The 16,453-nt window shown below is 40.9% G+C and overlaps 1 protein-coding gene across 1 annotated transcript in view; it reads left to right on the top strand.

The window, feature by feature from the left end:
* Positions 1 to 10,411, top strand: part of lurap1 (leucine rich adaptor protein 1) — a 44,005-nt gene extending 33,594 nt beyond the window's left edge. The window contains exon 2 of the mRNA XM_034179566.1: positions 8,462 to 10,411. Coding sequence (XP_034035457.1) covers positions 8,462 to 9,376 — 915 coding nt within the window. The 3' untranslated portion in view covers positions 9,377 to 10,411. The remainder of the gene's footprint in view (positions 1 to 8,461) is intronic.
* The last annotated feature ends 6,042 nt before the right edge of the window (positions 10,412 to 16,453 follow it).

The raw sequence follows: 16,453 nt of genomic DNA, 5'->3' as shown, positions 1-16,453 counted from the left end.
AATCATGCAGTTTAGCTAATTGGTGTGTGTCCTCTGGCTTCATGGATAGATAAAGCTGGGTATCATCTGCGTAACAATGAAAATTTAAGCAATACCGTCTAATAATACTGCCTAAGGGAAGCATGTATAAAGTGAATAAAATTGGTCCTAGCACAGAACCTTGTGGAACTCCATAATTAACTTTAGTCTGTGAAGAAGATTCCCCATTTACATGAACAAACTGTAATCTATTAGACAAATATGATTCAAACCACCGCAGCGCAGTGCCTTTAATACCTATGACATGCTCTAATCTCTGTAATAAAATTTTATGGTCAACAGTATCAAAAGCAGCACTGAGGTCCAACAGAACAAGCACAGAGATAAGTCCACTGTCCGAAGCCATAAGAAGATCATTTGTAACCTTCACTAATGCTGTTTCTGTACTATGATGAATTCTAAAACCTGACTGAACCTCTTCAAATAGACCATTCCTCTGCAGGTGATCAGTTAGCTGTTTTACAACTACCCTCTCAAGAATCTTTGAGAGAAAAGGAAGGTTGGAGATTGGCCTATAATTAGCTAAAATAGCTGGGTCAAGTGATGGCTTTTTAAGTAATGGTTTAATTACTGCCACCTTAAAAGCCTGTGGTACATAGCCAACTAACAAAGATAAGTTGATCATATTTAAGATTGAAGCATTAAATAATGGTAGGACTTCCTTGAGCAGCCTGGCAGGAATGGGGTCTAATAAACATGTTGATGGTTTGGATGAAGTAACTAATGAAAATAACTCAGACAGAAAGCACTGAAAGCAGCCAAAGATAACGATACATCTTTGGGATGGTTATGAGTAATTTTTTCTCTAATAGTCAAAATTTTGTTAGCAAAGAAAGTCATGAAGTCATTACTAGTTAAAGTTAATGGAATACTCAGCTCAATAGAGCTCTGACTCTTTGTCAGCCTGGCTACAGTGCTGAAAAGAAACCTGGGGTTGTTCTTATTTTCTTCAATTAGTGATGAGTAGAAAGATGTCCTAGCTTTACGGAGGGCTTTTTTATAGAGCAACAAACTCTTTTTCCAGGCTAAGTGAAGATCTTCTAAATTAGTGAGACGCCATTTCCTCTCCAACTTACGGGTTATCTGCTTTAAGCTACGAGTTTGTGAGTTATACCACGGAGTCAGACACTTCTGATTTAAAGCTCTCTTTTTCAGAGGAGCTACAGCATCCAAAGTTGTCTTCAATGAGGATGTAAAACTATTGACGAGATACTCTAACTCCCTTACAGAGTTTAGGTAGCTACTCTGCTCTGTGTTGGTATATGACATTAGAGAACATAAAGAAGGAATCATATCCTTAAACCTAGTTACAGCGCTTTCTGAAAGACTTCTAGTGTAATGAAACTTATTCCCCACTGCAGGGTAGTCCATCAGGGTAAATGTAAATGTTATTAAAAAATGATCAGACAGAAGGGAGTTTTCAGGGAATACTGTTAAGTCTTCTATTTCCATACCATAAGTCAAAACAAGATCTAAGATATGATTAAAGTGGTGGGTGGACTCATTTACTTTTTGAGCAAAGCCAATAGAGTCCAATAATAGATTAAATGCAGTGTTGAGGCTGTCATTCTCAGCATCTGTGTGGATGTTAAAATCGCCCACTATAAGTATCTTATCTGAGCTAAGCACTAAGTCAGACAAAAGGTCTGAAAATTCACAGAGAAACTCACAGTAACGACCAGGTGGACGATAGATAATAACAAATAAAACTGGTTTTTGGGACTTCCAATTTGGATGGAAAAGACTAAGAGACAAGCTTTCAAATGAATTAAAGCTCTGTCTAGGTTTTTGATTAATTAATAAGCTGGAATGGAAGATTGCTGCTAATCCTCCGCCCCGGCCCGTACTACGAGCATTCTGACAGTTAGTGTGACTCGGGGGTGTTGACTCATTTAAACTAACTTATTCATCCTGCTGTAACCAGGTTTCTGTTAGGCAGAATAAATCAATACGTTGATCAATTATTATATCATTTACCAACAGGGACTTAGAAGAGAGAGACCTAATGTTTAATAGACCACATTTAACTGTTTTAGTCTGTGGTGCAGTTGAAGGTGCTATATTATTTTTTCTTTTTGAATTTTTTTGCTTAAATAGATTGCTTAAACAAGGTACCAGTAAATTCAGTAGATTCTCACAAATGCAACAAGACCAAGCATTTATGATATGCACACTCTTAAGGCTATAAAATTGGGCTATTAGTAAAAAAAAAGTAGAAAAGGGGGTGTTCACAATAATAGTAGTGTGGCATTCAGTCAGTGAGTTCGTCAATTTTGTGGAACAAACAGGTGTGAATCAGGTGTCCCCTATGGAAGGATGAAGCCAGCACCTGTTGAACATGCTTTTCTCTTTGAAAGCCTGAGGAAAATGGGACGTTCAAGACATTGTTCAGAAGAACAGCGTAGTTTGATTAAAAAGCTGATTGGAGAGGGGAAAACTTATACACAGGTGCAAAAAATTATAGGCTGTTCATCTACAATGATCTCCAATGCTTTAAAATTGACAAAAAAAACCAGAGACGCATGGAAGAAAACGGAAAACAACCATCAAAATGGATAGAAGAATAACCAGAATGGCAAAGGCTCACCCATTGATCAGCTCCAGGATGATCAAAGACAGTCTGGAGTTACCTGTAAGTGCTGTGACAGTTAGAAGACACCTGTGTGAAGCTAATTTATTTGCAAGAATCCCCCACAAAGTCCCTCTGATAAATAAAAGACATGTGCAGAAGAGGTTACAATTTGCCAAAGAACACATCAACTGGCCTAAAGAGAAATCGAGGAATATTTTGTGGACTGATGAGAGTAAAATTGCTCTTTTTGGGTCCAAGGGCCGCAGACAGTTTGTGAGATGACCCCCAAACTCTGAATTCAAGGCACAGTTCACAGTGAAGACAGTGAAGCATGGTGGTGCAAGCATCATGATATGGGCATGTTTCTCCTACTATGGTGTTGGGCCTATATATCGCATACCAGGTATCATGGATCAGTTTGGATATGTCAAAATACTTGAAGAGGTCATGTTGTCTTATGCTGAAGAGGACATGCCCTTGAAATGGGTGTTTCAACAAGACAATGACTCCAAGCACACTAGTAAACAAGCAAAATCATGGTTCCAAACCAATAAAATTAATGCCTCGCAGATGTGAAGAAATCATGAAAAACTGTGGTTATACAACTAAATACTAGTTTAGTGATTCACAAGATTGCTAAAAAAGCAGTTTGAACATAATAGTTTTGAGTTAGTAGCGTCAACAGCAGATGCTACTATTATTGTGAACACCCCCTTTTCTACTTTTTTTTTTAATAATAGCCCAATTTTATAGCCTTAAGAGTGTGCATATCATGAATGCTTGGTCTTGTTGGATTTGTAAGAATCTACTGAATCTACTGCTACCTTGTTTCCCATGTAACAATAAGAAATACGAGGTCTGTTAGAAAAGAATCCGACCTTATTATTTTTTTCAAAAACCATATGGATTTCAATCACGTGTGATTACATCAGACATGCTTGAACCCTCGTGGGCATGCGAGAGTTTTTTCACGCCCGTCGGTTACATCATTCGCCTGTGGGCAGTCTTTGAGTGAGGAGTCGCCCACCCTCTCGTCGTTTTTTCATTGTTTAGGAATGGCTCAGAGACTGCTGCTTTGTTTGATAAAATTTTTTTCAAAAACTGTGAGGCACAACTGAGTGGACACCATTTGATAAATTCAGCTGGTTTTCGGTAAAAATTTTAACGGCTGATGAGAGATTTTGGTCTGGTAGTGTCACTTTAAGAATGGCCCACGGCATATGATGGCGATCTGCACTTCGAGGTGGCAGCGTCTCACCGTTTCAAGTTGAAAACTTCCACATTTCAGGCTCTGTTGACCCAGGAAGTCGTCCGAGAACAGAGAACTTTCAGAAGAAGTCGGCATGAGGAGTTTATTCTGACATTCCATTGTTAACGGACATTTTGTAATGAAAGAACGTGCAGGCAGAGTCGCATGTCGGGCCGGACCCGACCGCGGGGGGTCGCGACAGGAAAAACACCTCCATTGGAAACCTTAACGGGCAAGTTGGAACATGCCCAAGCTGTTAAACAATTTCTCAGTTACTCACTTGTTGAAAGCCATCAAAAGCCGCCTGAATTTTACAAATGGTTTTCAACACGGAGGTGTTTTTCCTGTCGCGGTGCACACAGATTCGCCGAGTCGTCACGGAAACGACTCGGCGAATTTGCGCGCACATCTTTCATTACAAAATGTCCTTAAACAGTGGAATGACCGCATAAAGTCCTCATGCTGGCCTGTTCTGAATCTTCTCTGTTCTCTCACGACGTCCTGGGTGAATTAAGCCTTAAATTAAGATGATTTCAGGTGGAAACAGGCCGACGACGGCGCCTGGAAGTGCTGCGCGATGTCCCGCTCCATGGGAAGTCCTTACAGCGACAGAAACACCCCATAATCTCTCATCAGCCATTAAAGTTTTCACCGAAAACCAGCTAAATTTCTCGAATAGTGTCCACTCGGATATTCCTCACAGGTCCAGAAAAAATTTTGATAAAGCAACGCGCGCCGTCTCGAGCAGCATGTGAAACAAAGGAATTCAGCCGAGAGGGTGGGACCACATCTCACTCAAGGCCTGCCCACAGGGAAATGACGTCACCGACACGCGTGAAAAAACTCACGCATGCGCACGAGGGTTCAAGCATGATTGGTGTAATCGCACATCATTCAAATCCATATAGTTAAAAAAAAAATAAAAGTGTCGGTTTCTTATCTAATACACCTTGTATACTCAAAATCAGGATGAATCTTTTTAGTTACATAGCACTACTATTATTCTGTACTGTAGATATACGAGGTCTGTTAGAAAAGTATCCGACCTTATTATTTTTTGCAAAAACCTGATGGATTTGAATCACATGTGCTTGCATGAGCCAACCTTGAACCTTCGTGCGCATGCGTGAATTTTTTCACACCTGTCGATTACGTCAGTTGCTGACAAGCAGCATTTGTGTGAGGACGTGTGTAGTGCTCTCGGCGGATTTTCATTGCAAGGAAAATGGCGGAACGACTGGAGCAGCGCTACTGCATCAAATTTTGCCAGAAACTGGGCGCCAGCCAGGTGGAAACCATTCGATGCGCACGAAGGTTCAAGGTTGGCTCATGCAAGCACACGTGATTCAAATCCATCTGGTTTTTGAAAAAAATAAAAAGGTCAGATACTTTTCTAACAGACCTCGTATATATACACACAAACACACACACACGTATGTATTATCCTTATTTGCCCTAATTAGAAGAAGTACTAATCGCTGAAGTCCATCACGCTGGCGCCAGATATCGTAGAGTGGACAGTTTCTGACTTGCCCTCAATAAGACACCAGACTTAAGACACTGTATTTACTGAGTCAAGGCTGTTAGCCATTTACAGCTGGGTAGACCATGAAAGAGCATATTTAGCTTAGGGTAGCTTTGAGTGGATGCTACTATGTCTAATGAAATCAGTGACTTATGTGCCGCTACAAACAATGAGTTCATGGTGGTGGTGAAAGATGAAGTAATTTTGGTGGATCTCCAGCGTACAGTTCATCAGTAGAGTGAGCGCAGACTGCTGGAGCACACTGCTGTGTTTGCAATGTGCCACCTCAGCGCTGAAAGGCATGGAGCTGGTTTTACTATGAGCCTCATTAAGCACATAGTCCCTGCCAGGGTAAAACGTCAAATCTGAACCCCACCCGTGATGTCAGTTCCACAAGAGGCCTGGTGGTTTACCATCACACACACACACACGTACGTCTTTCATGCTGGATGGATGGAATCGAACATCTGGTGGAAAAAGAAGAAAGGCCTTTAATGTCATTGTCCATACATGCGTACATAGAATAGAATAGAATAGTCTTTATTGTCATTGTACGAACGAAATTAGGGACACAATCCAACCACTAGGAGCAGTGGGCAGCCGCAGTCTGTCACTTTAATCTTAAATACAAACTGTCTTGATCTGACTTTTGAAGTACTTGTGGAAAACTGTGTCCATAGTGGAAACAAGTATTGTTTTAGCTAGCTGTGACACATTTCATTTTTACAAAATCCTGCTACACTCATATATAATGTGTTTTGCATACACCTTGATGTAGTTTGTAGCTGGTTGTAAACAAGACTAGTTAATCCTAATATTCCTTTCTAGCAACTAAAATAATTCAGATGGCGAATAGGCTGACCTAGCTAAATTTCCATAGTGGACATTAATATTTTAGGCGATAGAAAAAGTATAGCTAACTCATATATTTACAGTTTACAAAATCCCAATGCACTGAAGTGTAAAGTGTTCTATAAAGAGAATGGTGTCATTTGTAGGTGTTTTAAAAACAAGAGCGGAATAGGCTAACCTAGAAAAATTACAACAGCAGAAATGAATATTTTCGCTAGCTATGTCATGTTTTTACAATTTAAAAACTCCTGCTGCCCTGAAGTATAAAGTGTTGTATAAATCGAGATGTCATTTACAGGTGGTTGTAAAACAACCCTGGATACTGTAGTGAATAAGCTAACCTAGCAAAATTGCTATTGCCAAGCCACTAGTCTCTTCCCCCAAAACAAGCTTGTTTTGATGTTTTTGGGGGCAAAAGATATACTCAAATATAATATATGTGCTGGAAAGAGTTTAGGGCTTGTATAGCAAAAATATAGATGAGTGGGTGAGTGTATTAGGCCATCCCTGTCAGGTTGTATAAACAATGTAAAAAAAACAATGAATGCTATTACCCTAACTCACCAAATTAAAAGCACATAATGAGGATGATTAGACAGTGGCTAACTTTGATGGACTACATCAACTGAAAAGGCAAACTTGTTTTTCCAGTGTAATGTCCCATAGACAAGGGACATTAGTGATGTTCCAGCAAGATGAGTTTGAACCAAGGATGGTATGCTCTCAAGCCCATTGTACAACCACCATCACCTCCCCTTTTTGCTAAGGATGAAAAAACATTATGTGGGAAAGACATGGGATAAAATGTACAACAAAACAGGGAGATTAAACTAGGATTAAAGAATGGATAGAACACTGGTAGCAACAGCAAACTCTAACCACTATTGGGCACCACAGTTGTGCTTGAGGGTGGGCGCAAAAGGGGTAAAATATGACAATTTTTTGACATCCGGGGACAGCCCTCGTATGTCCCCATCAGAAACATGGCACTTGCTCTGAGTTTTTGGGTAAATTACACAGCAAACAAAGTGAAAATGCACAGAAAAAGTGACGATGTGGTGGAAAGTGGATATGTTTTGCAGTTTGTTTATGACCCGGAGCTCAAACATGTTGAAGCGGTTGTGCAGGTGAGAGAACACAGCTAGTCTGGCTAGCTGTGTAGGCTAACACTTACCGACACGACCTCTCCTATTTGGCTTGTCTTCTCTTCTCCACTGGGAACCAGTGGAGAATACACATTTTTCTCAACTGCTTCGGTGATTGGAGCCGAAAACAAAACAGCACACCATTTTTCCTTTAAAAGTGATGCTGTTTGTACAGGCTGTCCCCAAATGTGGTCAAATCCCACGATATCACACAGGGGTCAAACGAGACTGCGCTGCCCTATTGCATTTGACTGTTGAAATGTGATTTAAAAAAAAAAGTGCACTAGCACATACGTTGCTTTTGTAATTTAACTGGTGTGAAATTAGCTATAATAATATAACATTCATGGTGAGTTTAAGTACACAGTTTATATATCACTTATGGTTTCTAATGTCACCTGCAGCACTTTTGTTGGACAAAGAGAGACTGACAACGTGTGGAAACATTGACAGAGAAAGAAAATAAAGAAGAAATTGATTATGTGGACGAGAGAGAGAGAGACCAAAACTTGAATTAGGGAGAGACTGTTACCCACAGAGAACTCCAGCTTTGAATGTTTCTACCATCTATCACCTCTTGGCCCTGCACTTCACCACAGACCTCTGGTAATGTGTTCTGGGGAGGAATTTTCCATGACTGCAGTTGTCTTTTTCCTCTTATTCACTGTTAAATTTTTTTCACCCTTCTCCAAAAGCCAACAGTGGAGGTTACGTCAAATTATTTATTGCTTTATTCCGTTCTACCAGATGACTCACAAATAAATTTTTGAATTATTTTTTCTATTTACAGATGACAAAAGCTGCATTACAGAGACAGAATACTTTTTAAAAGTCTTTTCAAATAAGGGATCTTTTGTATTGTTTTCATCTTTCAACATCTAAATGTCACACTTCCTCACATCATCTTTTTTGTTGCACTTTCTACCCCATTTTTTAACACTTTGTGTTCAAACCTGCACCAGTTTTTGTTATCTGATGGACACATAATCATCTTGTAAAAGCATAAACTTCATGAAAATGTTCATTAAAATGTGTAATTTCACCACAACTTTTCTCTTTTTTTTTTTTTTACTTCACAGGCCCACTTGCGTTCTGTGGATGTGAAGATCTTGCAACAGCTGCTGGCGCTCCATGAGGGTATCGAAGCGGTGAAATGGCTGCTGGAGGAACGTAGCACATTGACCAGCCGCTGCAGCAGCCTGACCAGCAGCCAGTACAGTCTGGGCGAGGGACCTGACACGTCCTGGAGAGGCTCCTGGAGCAGCCTGCAGGACCCCAACGACAAGCTAGACAACATCTCTGTTGGCAGTTACCTGGACACCCTGGCCGATGACATGGATGAGTACTGCGCCTCCAGCTCTGAGTCGGTGATTTGCTCATCCACACCGTTAGTCTCAGAGGTAACAGTCGTGGGTCGGACAGTGGGAGGCCCCGGGGCCTCGGGCGCACAGTCTGGGACTGGAGTTGTGGTAGGAGTGAGGTCTGGAACTGCTGCCACTAGAAATGAAGTTGGATCAGGGAGCCAAGTTGTGGTGAATGAGGGTAGAGCCGGGGCTGGAAATGGGATGGATTTGAAACGCAGGTCTGGAACTGGTCCGGCCACTGCCGTCACTGGAAGTTCTGGGACAGGAAGCGGGAACTCTGCAGTTCCTGTTAACTGCCCGCAGTCCACGATTGAGGGCCCCAAACAAGACACTTCCATCTGGAACAAAGCTGAAGAGACAGCTGAAGGAGGTACTTTTAAGAATAATGCTCAGACAAACGGCATTATGTCTAACGCCATAAAGGACAAAACAACCACAAAAACAGGCGGCCCTGAACAAACCCGGGCCAACCTCAAAGAGAAACTAGGGATGAGTCAGAGCCCCAAACGCAAACCTTACAAAAACGGAAAAATCGACATGGATACTTGCAAAATGAATGGCAAACTTCATCTGGAGTACGATGCGCACTGGCGGTGGGTGCAATCGCAAGAAGACGTGACATTTTTATGAGACAGTTTATCACCAAGATAACAAAAGCCACAACTGCGCAAGCCCTTTGCAATGTCAAAGGGGTACAAGGTGGAAAGAACTGCTGTTTTGAAATGCACACAGTGGGACTTTGCTTGCCGACAGACGAATCACAAAGATATATGTTTTGTGTTCCTTAATGTGACTGCACTAACTTTCTAAAACACACTGATGTCATTATGAAGATGGATGCACATTACAGGATTTAGATGCTGTTTAGCCCGTCAGAGCTGCCTCACACAAACATAAGAAAACCTAATATAAATTCATGTATTATTCTCAGGGTGTTTCTTGGCATTCCCTGATTTTTATTTTATTTTAATGTATTGATCTGGGATGTAAAGCACAGTTGGATCTGCCAGAGAGCTGAAACATAATTTCATATTGTTTGACAAACAGTACCTATAAATATTCTAAATAATCACCTACTTGGACACCAATGCTGCGTTCACATGTCGGTGTCAGAAAAACTGTCACAGCGGTCATTACAACAGAACTTATGCCGTCTGCAGCAGCAGACTGCAGGTGAAGAAGCGCCATCATTTTTCAGTGATAACAATAGAGACAATAATTTAGCCTTAGAGCTTTAGCCAGCGTTATATTACAACAGGAAATCCTGGCTCTGATAGCAGCTTAAAAAGTTAACTTTCTGTGAGGTTATGAGTGAATTCCCTTTTGAAATATATCAAGTTATTCACATTTACCTGTTTAAAACCAGGCTACTCTCTGCACTTAAATAATACATCTGTCACAATCTGTTTTTCCTCCCCGTTAAAGATTAAACAACATCCATCTTGTTCTTGATGCTGCAGTAAGCAGCACCAAGTTGAAATTTTTAAAGTTTTGATGGCAAGTGCTGTCGCAGTGGACAAGCTGCCACAGTCACAGCTAGAGGTGGTGGAATTTTTCCATCAACCTCTCACTGAAAACAATGGAACATCCAGTTTTTCATCTGCCACTTTCTGCCGACATGTGACCGAGGCATTACAGGACTTAATTATTTTGTGATGTAAACATTTTAAAAAATTAATAGTAAAATAATTATTGCAAAAAATGCTCCTTAATCTCAAATGAAAAACAATCTAGGATGATTAGTTAAGTAAAATAGTCAAAAGTAAAGTGGGACCAAGTCACCATCAAGTCACTCTCAAGTCATGAATCAGCGAGTCCCAAGTCAAGTCTCAAGTGATGACCACCAATTGTTTGCAAGATGACTTGAGACTTGCAGATTGATGACTTGAGAATGACTTCACTGTGACTTTGTCCCGCCTCTGATAAATACTCATTTTAACACAAACAACTGATTACTTTTCAGCCAGTTGGCTTTAGAAGGTATTTAATTAGTGAACTGGCGATAAGCCGTGCAGTGTTGTCAAAGTAACTTTGACAGGTTACTTTTTTAGTTGCTTTATACAGGTACTTTATGCAGTTACTTCATTAGCAGCTTTATGCAATTACTTTATTAGAACCTGCCAAAAACTTGCAACTAATAAGTAATGTATGTAACTAATAAGGTAACTAGTAATCTTAAGGTAACTTGGTTACTCTTAAGATTGAGCAATTAGCAAAGTAACTCATCAGCAAAGTAACAAATTTGCTTTTCTGAGTACTAAATCTTAAAGTAGACCTGCACTGAAATAAATGTGGTCAGATTTCAGAAAGAAATAGCTGATATGTATTTATAAGACTCTTGTGAATGCAGTAAAGTAAATCTGTAAGCCCAAATTTGTAATTCAGCGGAGAAATCTTCGTTTAAAATGACAAATTTGCAGCTAAAATTTAGCCCTCTGTGAAAACAGTTTGTACAGCCGTATCATTTCCATGACGTCAGGGACAAGACGACGCGCTCCCACCTTCAGTCCGATCCTGCATTGAAATTGATTTTATCTGTTAGTAATGTTACTTATACACATCCTGGTTTCAACATCCAAAAGTAAGCTGCAATGAATGTAAGATACAGATCTGTGTGCTCAGATCAGCAACGACATCGACAGCGGGCGCCGTTCTTCCTCTCCTGCTCTCTGCCTCCGCTGCGCTTAAGTCTGCGGGCTCGTTAACGAGCTCGTTAACCGCCGACACGGGCCACTCACACTGCCCGTGTCTGCTTTGCAGCCGGTGTTGTGCCAGATTCAGCGCACAACATCGGCATCACCTCTCTGTCTACCGAATGGAGCTGCAGCACACTTGGCACAAGTCTTGAGATTACACTCGCTGTTTTAATGCGAAGCGGCCGGTACACCTGTTGCTGCAAGGACAGACTTCTTGCAGCAAAATCCACAGCACCGCACGTCTCGGCAGTCGGAGCCCCAGAGCTCCATGGACGCTGAGAGAGGTTTATATATTTTTAATGACTGGGATTCTTTGCGGGTCTCGCCTCCATATCCCGCGATGGTACCGGAGGCGAAAGACAGTAGATTTTCATTGCGACACCAGTCAATCAAACGGGCGTATGAAAAAGTCCCCCAAAATAATTTTCAGGCACAAATAAAAGAAATGTGTACTCACCAAACGTGCTGCAAGACAATATGAAGTTTTAAAAAAAGTAGATCCTTCCGTATAAGACAAGAAAAGGTGTAGATGCAAACTGACTTAAATCCACAAATTACAATTGGTGCAATGCATGCTGGGAAAGGGTCTTGTCCGTGACGTCTCGGCAGCGTCCATGATGAGAGGGACAATTTGCAGAGGGCTAAATGTTAGCTGTAAATTTGTTCATTTTCATTTTTGAAGATTTCTCCGTTGAATGACAGATCTGGGCTTGCAGATTTACTTTACTACATTCAGAAGGATCTCATGTGTAAATGTAAGTCATTTTTTGTTCAAAAAATCTGACTGCATTTTTTTCAATGCAGGTCTCCTTTAAAAATAACCAAATTAGATTATGAGTTACTATGTTAATTACATTCAGCAGCTGCCGACAAGTTGTTCGCAGTTGCTAATGAAGTAACTATAAAGTAACTGTAAAATATAACTGTATAAAGTAACTAATGAAGTAACTTTCCAAAGTTACTTTGCCAACACTGAAGCCATGTGTATTTAAAGGATTTCATATGATTGTGGCATAAATATGTCTGCATCCAGATGATCTAATTTATGATGAGTAAATGTTTTCATAAAGCCTTCAGCACAGAGGAAAAACACACAGCAGGCAACTGCAGAAAGGATGACTGAAAAGCACAAGTCAGAGGATGGCTCCAAGAAAATAGGAGTCATTGAATACCCCTTGATCTATTGTCCAAAAACAATAAATCATGTTAAAGACCAAGTAGGTGATTGCAATAGCAGGTGTTGTAACATACACTTTAATGCAAATTGATTGAAATTATACACACACACACACACACACACAATAAATACAATTTATTTTGAACATGTTTCCAAAAAATGACACTTCGTCTGCTTGTACTCACTCCATGAGTCAAACCCAAGAGTGCATTAAAAAGACAAAGAATTTAAAAATTGTGAAAACAAATTTATGGGTGTTTTTCTGGGAAATATCACCATTTTCCTCCCCACCACAATCTGCACTGTTATAGCCAATTTTACTGCATTTAAAGTTCTGAATGATGTTGTTTTCTCTCAAATTACCACTAAGACATCAATAAAGTTGCATTGTAGAGAACCTGACACATCTAAACATAAACAGTATTACTTGCTAGAATGTTGCCAAAAAATAATAATATTGAGCATTTGGGTGTTATGACCAAATTCACAGTGATTTTATCGACACAACACTGAGGTAAAAAAATAAAAAATAAATAAATGTACGTTTCCCTCGTTCAGAAATAATCTTTTCCTTGTATACATTTGTGTCTTTGTGGAGCTTCAGTGCTTGAACTAAATAAATATTGAAAAAAATCTGCAATATTGTATATTAACTGAATTGCAATGCAGCTACTCTGTGCATCAGGTACTAGTCGTGACTGATTGTAGGTAAATTATGAGTGTGTGTTTTGGCGACCTTTGTTGCACATGTTGTGCCTGACTGATGTAAACCTGAATATGCCTGTACCTTCTCTCCTATAAGATGATTGCACTGTTCTTCTGATAATCTGAGTTTTTAGACAGATCTTTTGATATTTTGTTGACCTCTGCTTGCTGCCTTAAATGGCGAATGCGACGGTGGAGTTTGTTCTTTCCATGCGAGTGCTGAGCAGTAATGAATGTGTTTATGTAGGCTGGAGGAATATTGCATGCCCTGTGCTGAAAGCTTTATTTGGTGGATGGTGAGTAACGTGTGCACACCCAGCACAATCAGAGCAAAAACAACAAAAAAGTAATGTTTTGAAGCCTTTGTGGTGGCTTACATTACATAACCGGCCTCTTGTCAGCAAATGAAATCTAATAATATTGCCTTTTCCTCAACAATCGCTAAGTCTACTGACAGGGAGAGAGCGTGTGTGCATGTGTGCCAGACTGCCTGTTGGTCATGTGCGCAGCTGGAATGTCAGTTTCTGATCAGAAAAGATGAGTCTGAGGGTTTTAAGTGTTTTTAGCTCATTCATTATATTGAGAGCCTGTGTAGCTGGTACCAACCTGCACTGGGTCATGTTCATGCTGGAGGCACAATAGAATCTCTTCACTGATGGAGATGCTTTTATCTAATCAGTACATGTTGTTTATGTGTAGAAAAACATCCCCTACATTGTGTTGGTGTTATTCACAACTACAGTGCAAAGCAGTTTGGAATGCTCCATCATTCATCCTAAATATTACAGAGTCGGCCACGAAATTAGGTAGACCTTGCTAGTACCGGGTTGGACCCATTTTTGCAGTCAGAACTGCCTTAATTCTTAATGGCTTAGATTTAACAAAGTGTTGGAAACATTTCTCAGAGATGTTGGTCCATAACATGATGGCATCACGCTGTCGCCCATTTCGACCAGTCTGCCCGTTCTACTTTGACCTCTGACATCAACAAGGCATTGTCATCCACACAACTGCCGCTCACTGGATATCTTCTATTTTTCGGACCATCCTCTGTAAACCCTGGAGATGGTTGTGCGTGAAAATCCAAGCAGATCAGCAGTTTCTGAAAGACTCAGATCAGGCCATCTGGCACCAACAAGCATGCTAAGTTCAAAGTCACTTAAACCCCCCATCCTTCCTCACTTTGATGCTTGGATTGAACTTCAGCAAGTCTTCTTCACCACGTCTAGATGTCTAAATGCATTGAGTTCCATGCCATGCTATTTGTGTTAACAGATAATCAAACAGGTGTGCCTAATAAAGTGGCTAGTGAGTAAGTCAAAGTCGACTTTATTGTCAATTCTTCACATGTACTAGACCTACAAGGAATCGAAATTTCATTTCTCACCTTCCCTCAGTGATGACAGGACAAGACAGTAATTTATATATAGTATAAAGTTTATATTAAAGTATATAGTACAATTATTGTTTTTGACTTTTAAATTACCCATTCATGGGTCATGCTGTAACTCTGAGGGCAGTTTGAGGGTATGGAAAACAATCCACCTTTTACACTTAGTCATTCATAAAAAATAAAAATATAAAATTGTACATATGTACCCACTGGCATCAGCTGATCTCTATCCAGTAATTATTCAGGGACTCAGTCACTCACTTTCAACTGCTTACTCGAATTAAGGGTCATGGGGGGCTGGAGCTTTTCCCAGCAGTCATAGGGCGTGAGGCGAGGTATACCCTGGACAGGACGCCAGTCTATCACAGAACCACATATAGACAAACACATTCACACCTGCACGCACACCTACGGACAATTTAAAGTTTCCGATCCACCTAACCTGCATGTCTTTGGATGTGGGAGGAAACCGGAGCACCCGGAGGGAACCCACGCAAACACAGGGAGAACATGAAAACTCCACACAGAAAGGCCACAGGTGGGAATCAATCCCACTACCGTCTTGCAATGAGGCAACAGTGCTAACCACTAAGTCACTGTGTTGCCCTTAATCCAGGACTGGAAGGCAGAAATTTATGTCATAGCATTCATTATTGTGATGCTTGGAAGCATAATAATGGAAGAATAATAGTTCCATTACCTCAGGGTTTTGTTCACGAGTGAGGGACAATGGAGTGTGAGATTGGCTGGAGAATTGGCGCAGCACGGGCGGTATTGCATTCGCTCTACCGTCCTGTTGTGACAAAAAGGGAACTGAACCAAAAGGCAAAGCTCTCAATCTACTGGTCAGTCTTCGTTCCTACTCTCACCTATGGTCATCAGAGTTAGATCATGACTGAAAGAACTAGATCGCAGGTACAAGTGGCTGAAATGGGTTTCCTCGGGAGGGTGGCTGGCGACTCCCTTAGAGATAAGGTGAGAAGCTCAGTCATTCGTGAGGAGCTCGGAGTAGAGCTGCTGCTCCTTTGGGTTAAAAGGAGCCAGCTGATGTGCTTCGGGCATCTGGCAAGGATGCCCTCTGGGTGCCTCCCTAGGGAGGTGTTCCAGGCATGTCCATCTGGGAGGAGACCCCAGGAAAGACCCAGGACTAGGTGGAGAGATTATATCTCCACACTGACCTGGGAACGCCTCAGGATCCCCCAGTCAGTGGTGGCTAATGTGTCTCCCGGGAAAGGGAAGTTTGGGATCCCCTCCTGGAGGTGTTGCCCTCACAACCCAATCCAGAAGCAGCTGAAGGTGTAACTATGTGTGCTTTCATTAATATTATAGTGAATTTTCATATTAATGACATTTACAAGATAAAATATAAAATTATTTGTGCTTGCTGATTTCTTTTTTTACTGTAAAGAATCTCTGTATGATCTTCATCATTAACATCTCCACCTCACTGTCATGTTTCCTCCTCCTGCATTTCTTTTCATCTCACTTCCCACCAACAAAATTTGATGGAAATGTTGACTCTGTGCCAGCACACATCATGCTCACACCGTGCACTCTCCCTGGAGATGACACCACTTCAGAAACACCAACAGAAGATCACTCAAAGGAAAACTGTGCTAAAACTGGATGTTCAACTCGAGTAAAATCTTCCCCCTCTGCTCTTCACCTTACATTCTAATCGTGCATCTGCAGCGACTGTGCACACATTTTTAAAAGCCGTGGGAGTTGTATATTGC

The sequence above is a fragment of the Thalassophryne amazonica genome, chromosome 10 (genome assembly GCF_902500255.1).
Source record: "Thalassophryne amazonica chromosome 10, fThaAma1.1, whole genome shotgun sequence".
In the NCBI taxonomy this organism is placed as follows: domain Eukaryota; kingdom Metazoa; phylum Chordata; class Actinopteri; order Batrachoidiformes; family Batrachoididae; genus Thalassophryne; species Thalassophryne amazonica.
Note: the sequence above shows the minus strand (reverse complement) of the source record. Positions and strands in the feature narration are given on the sequence as shown.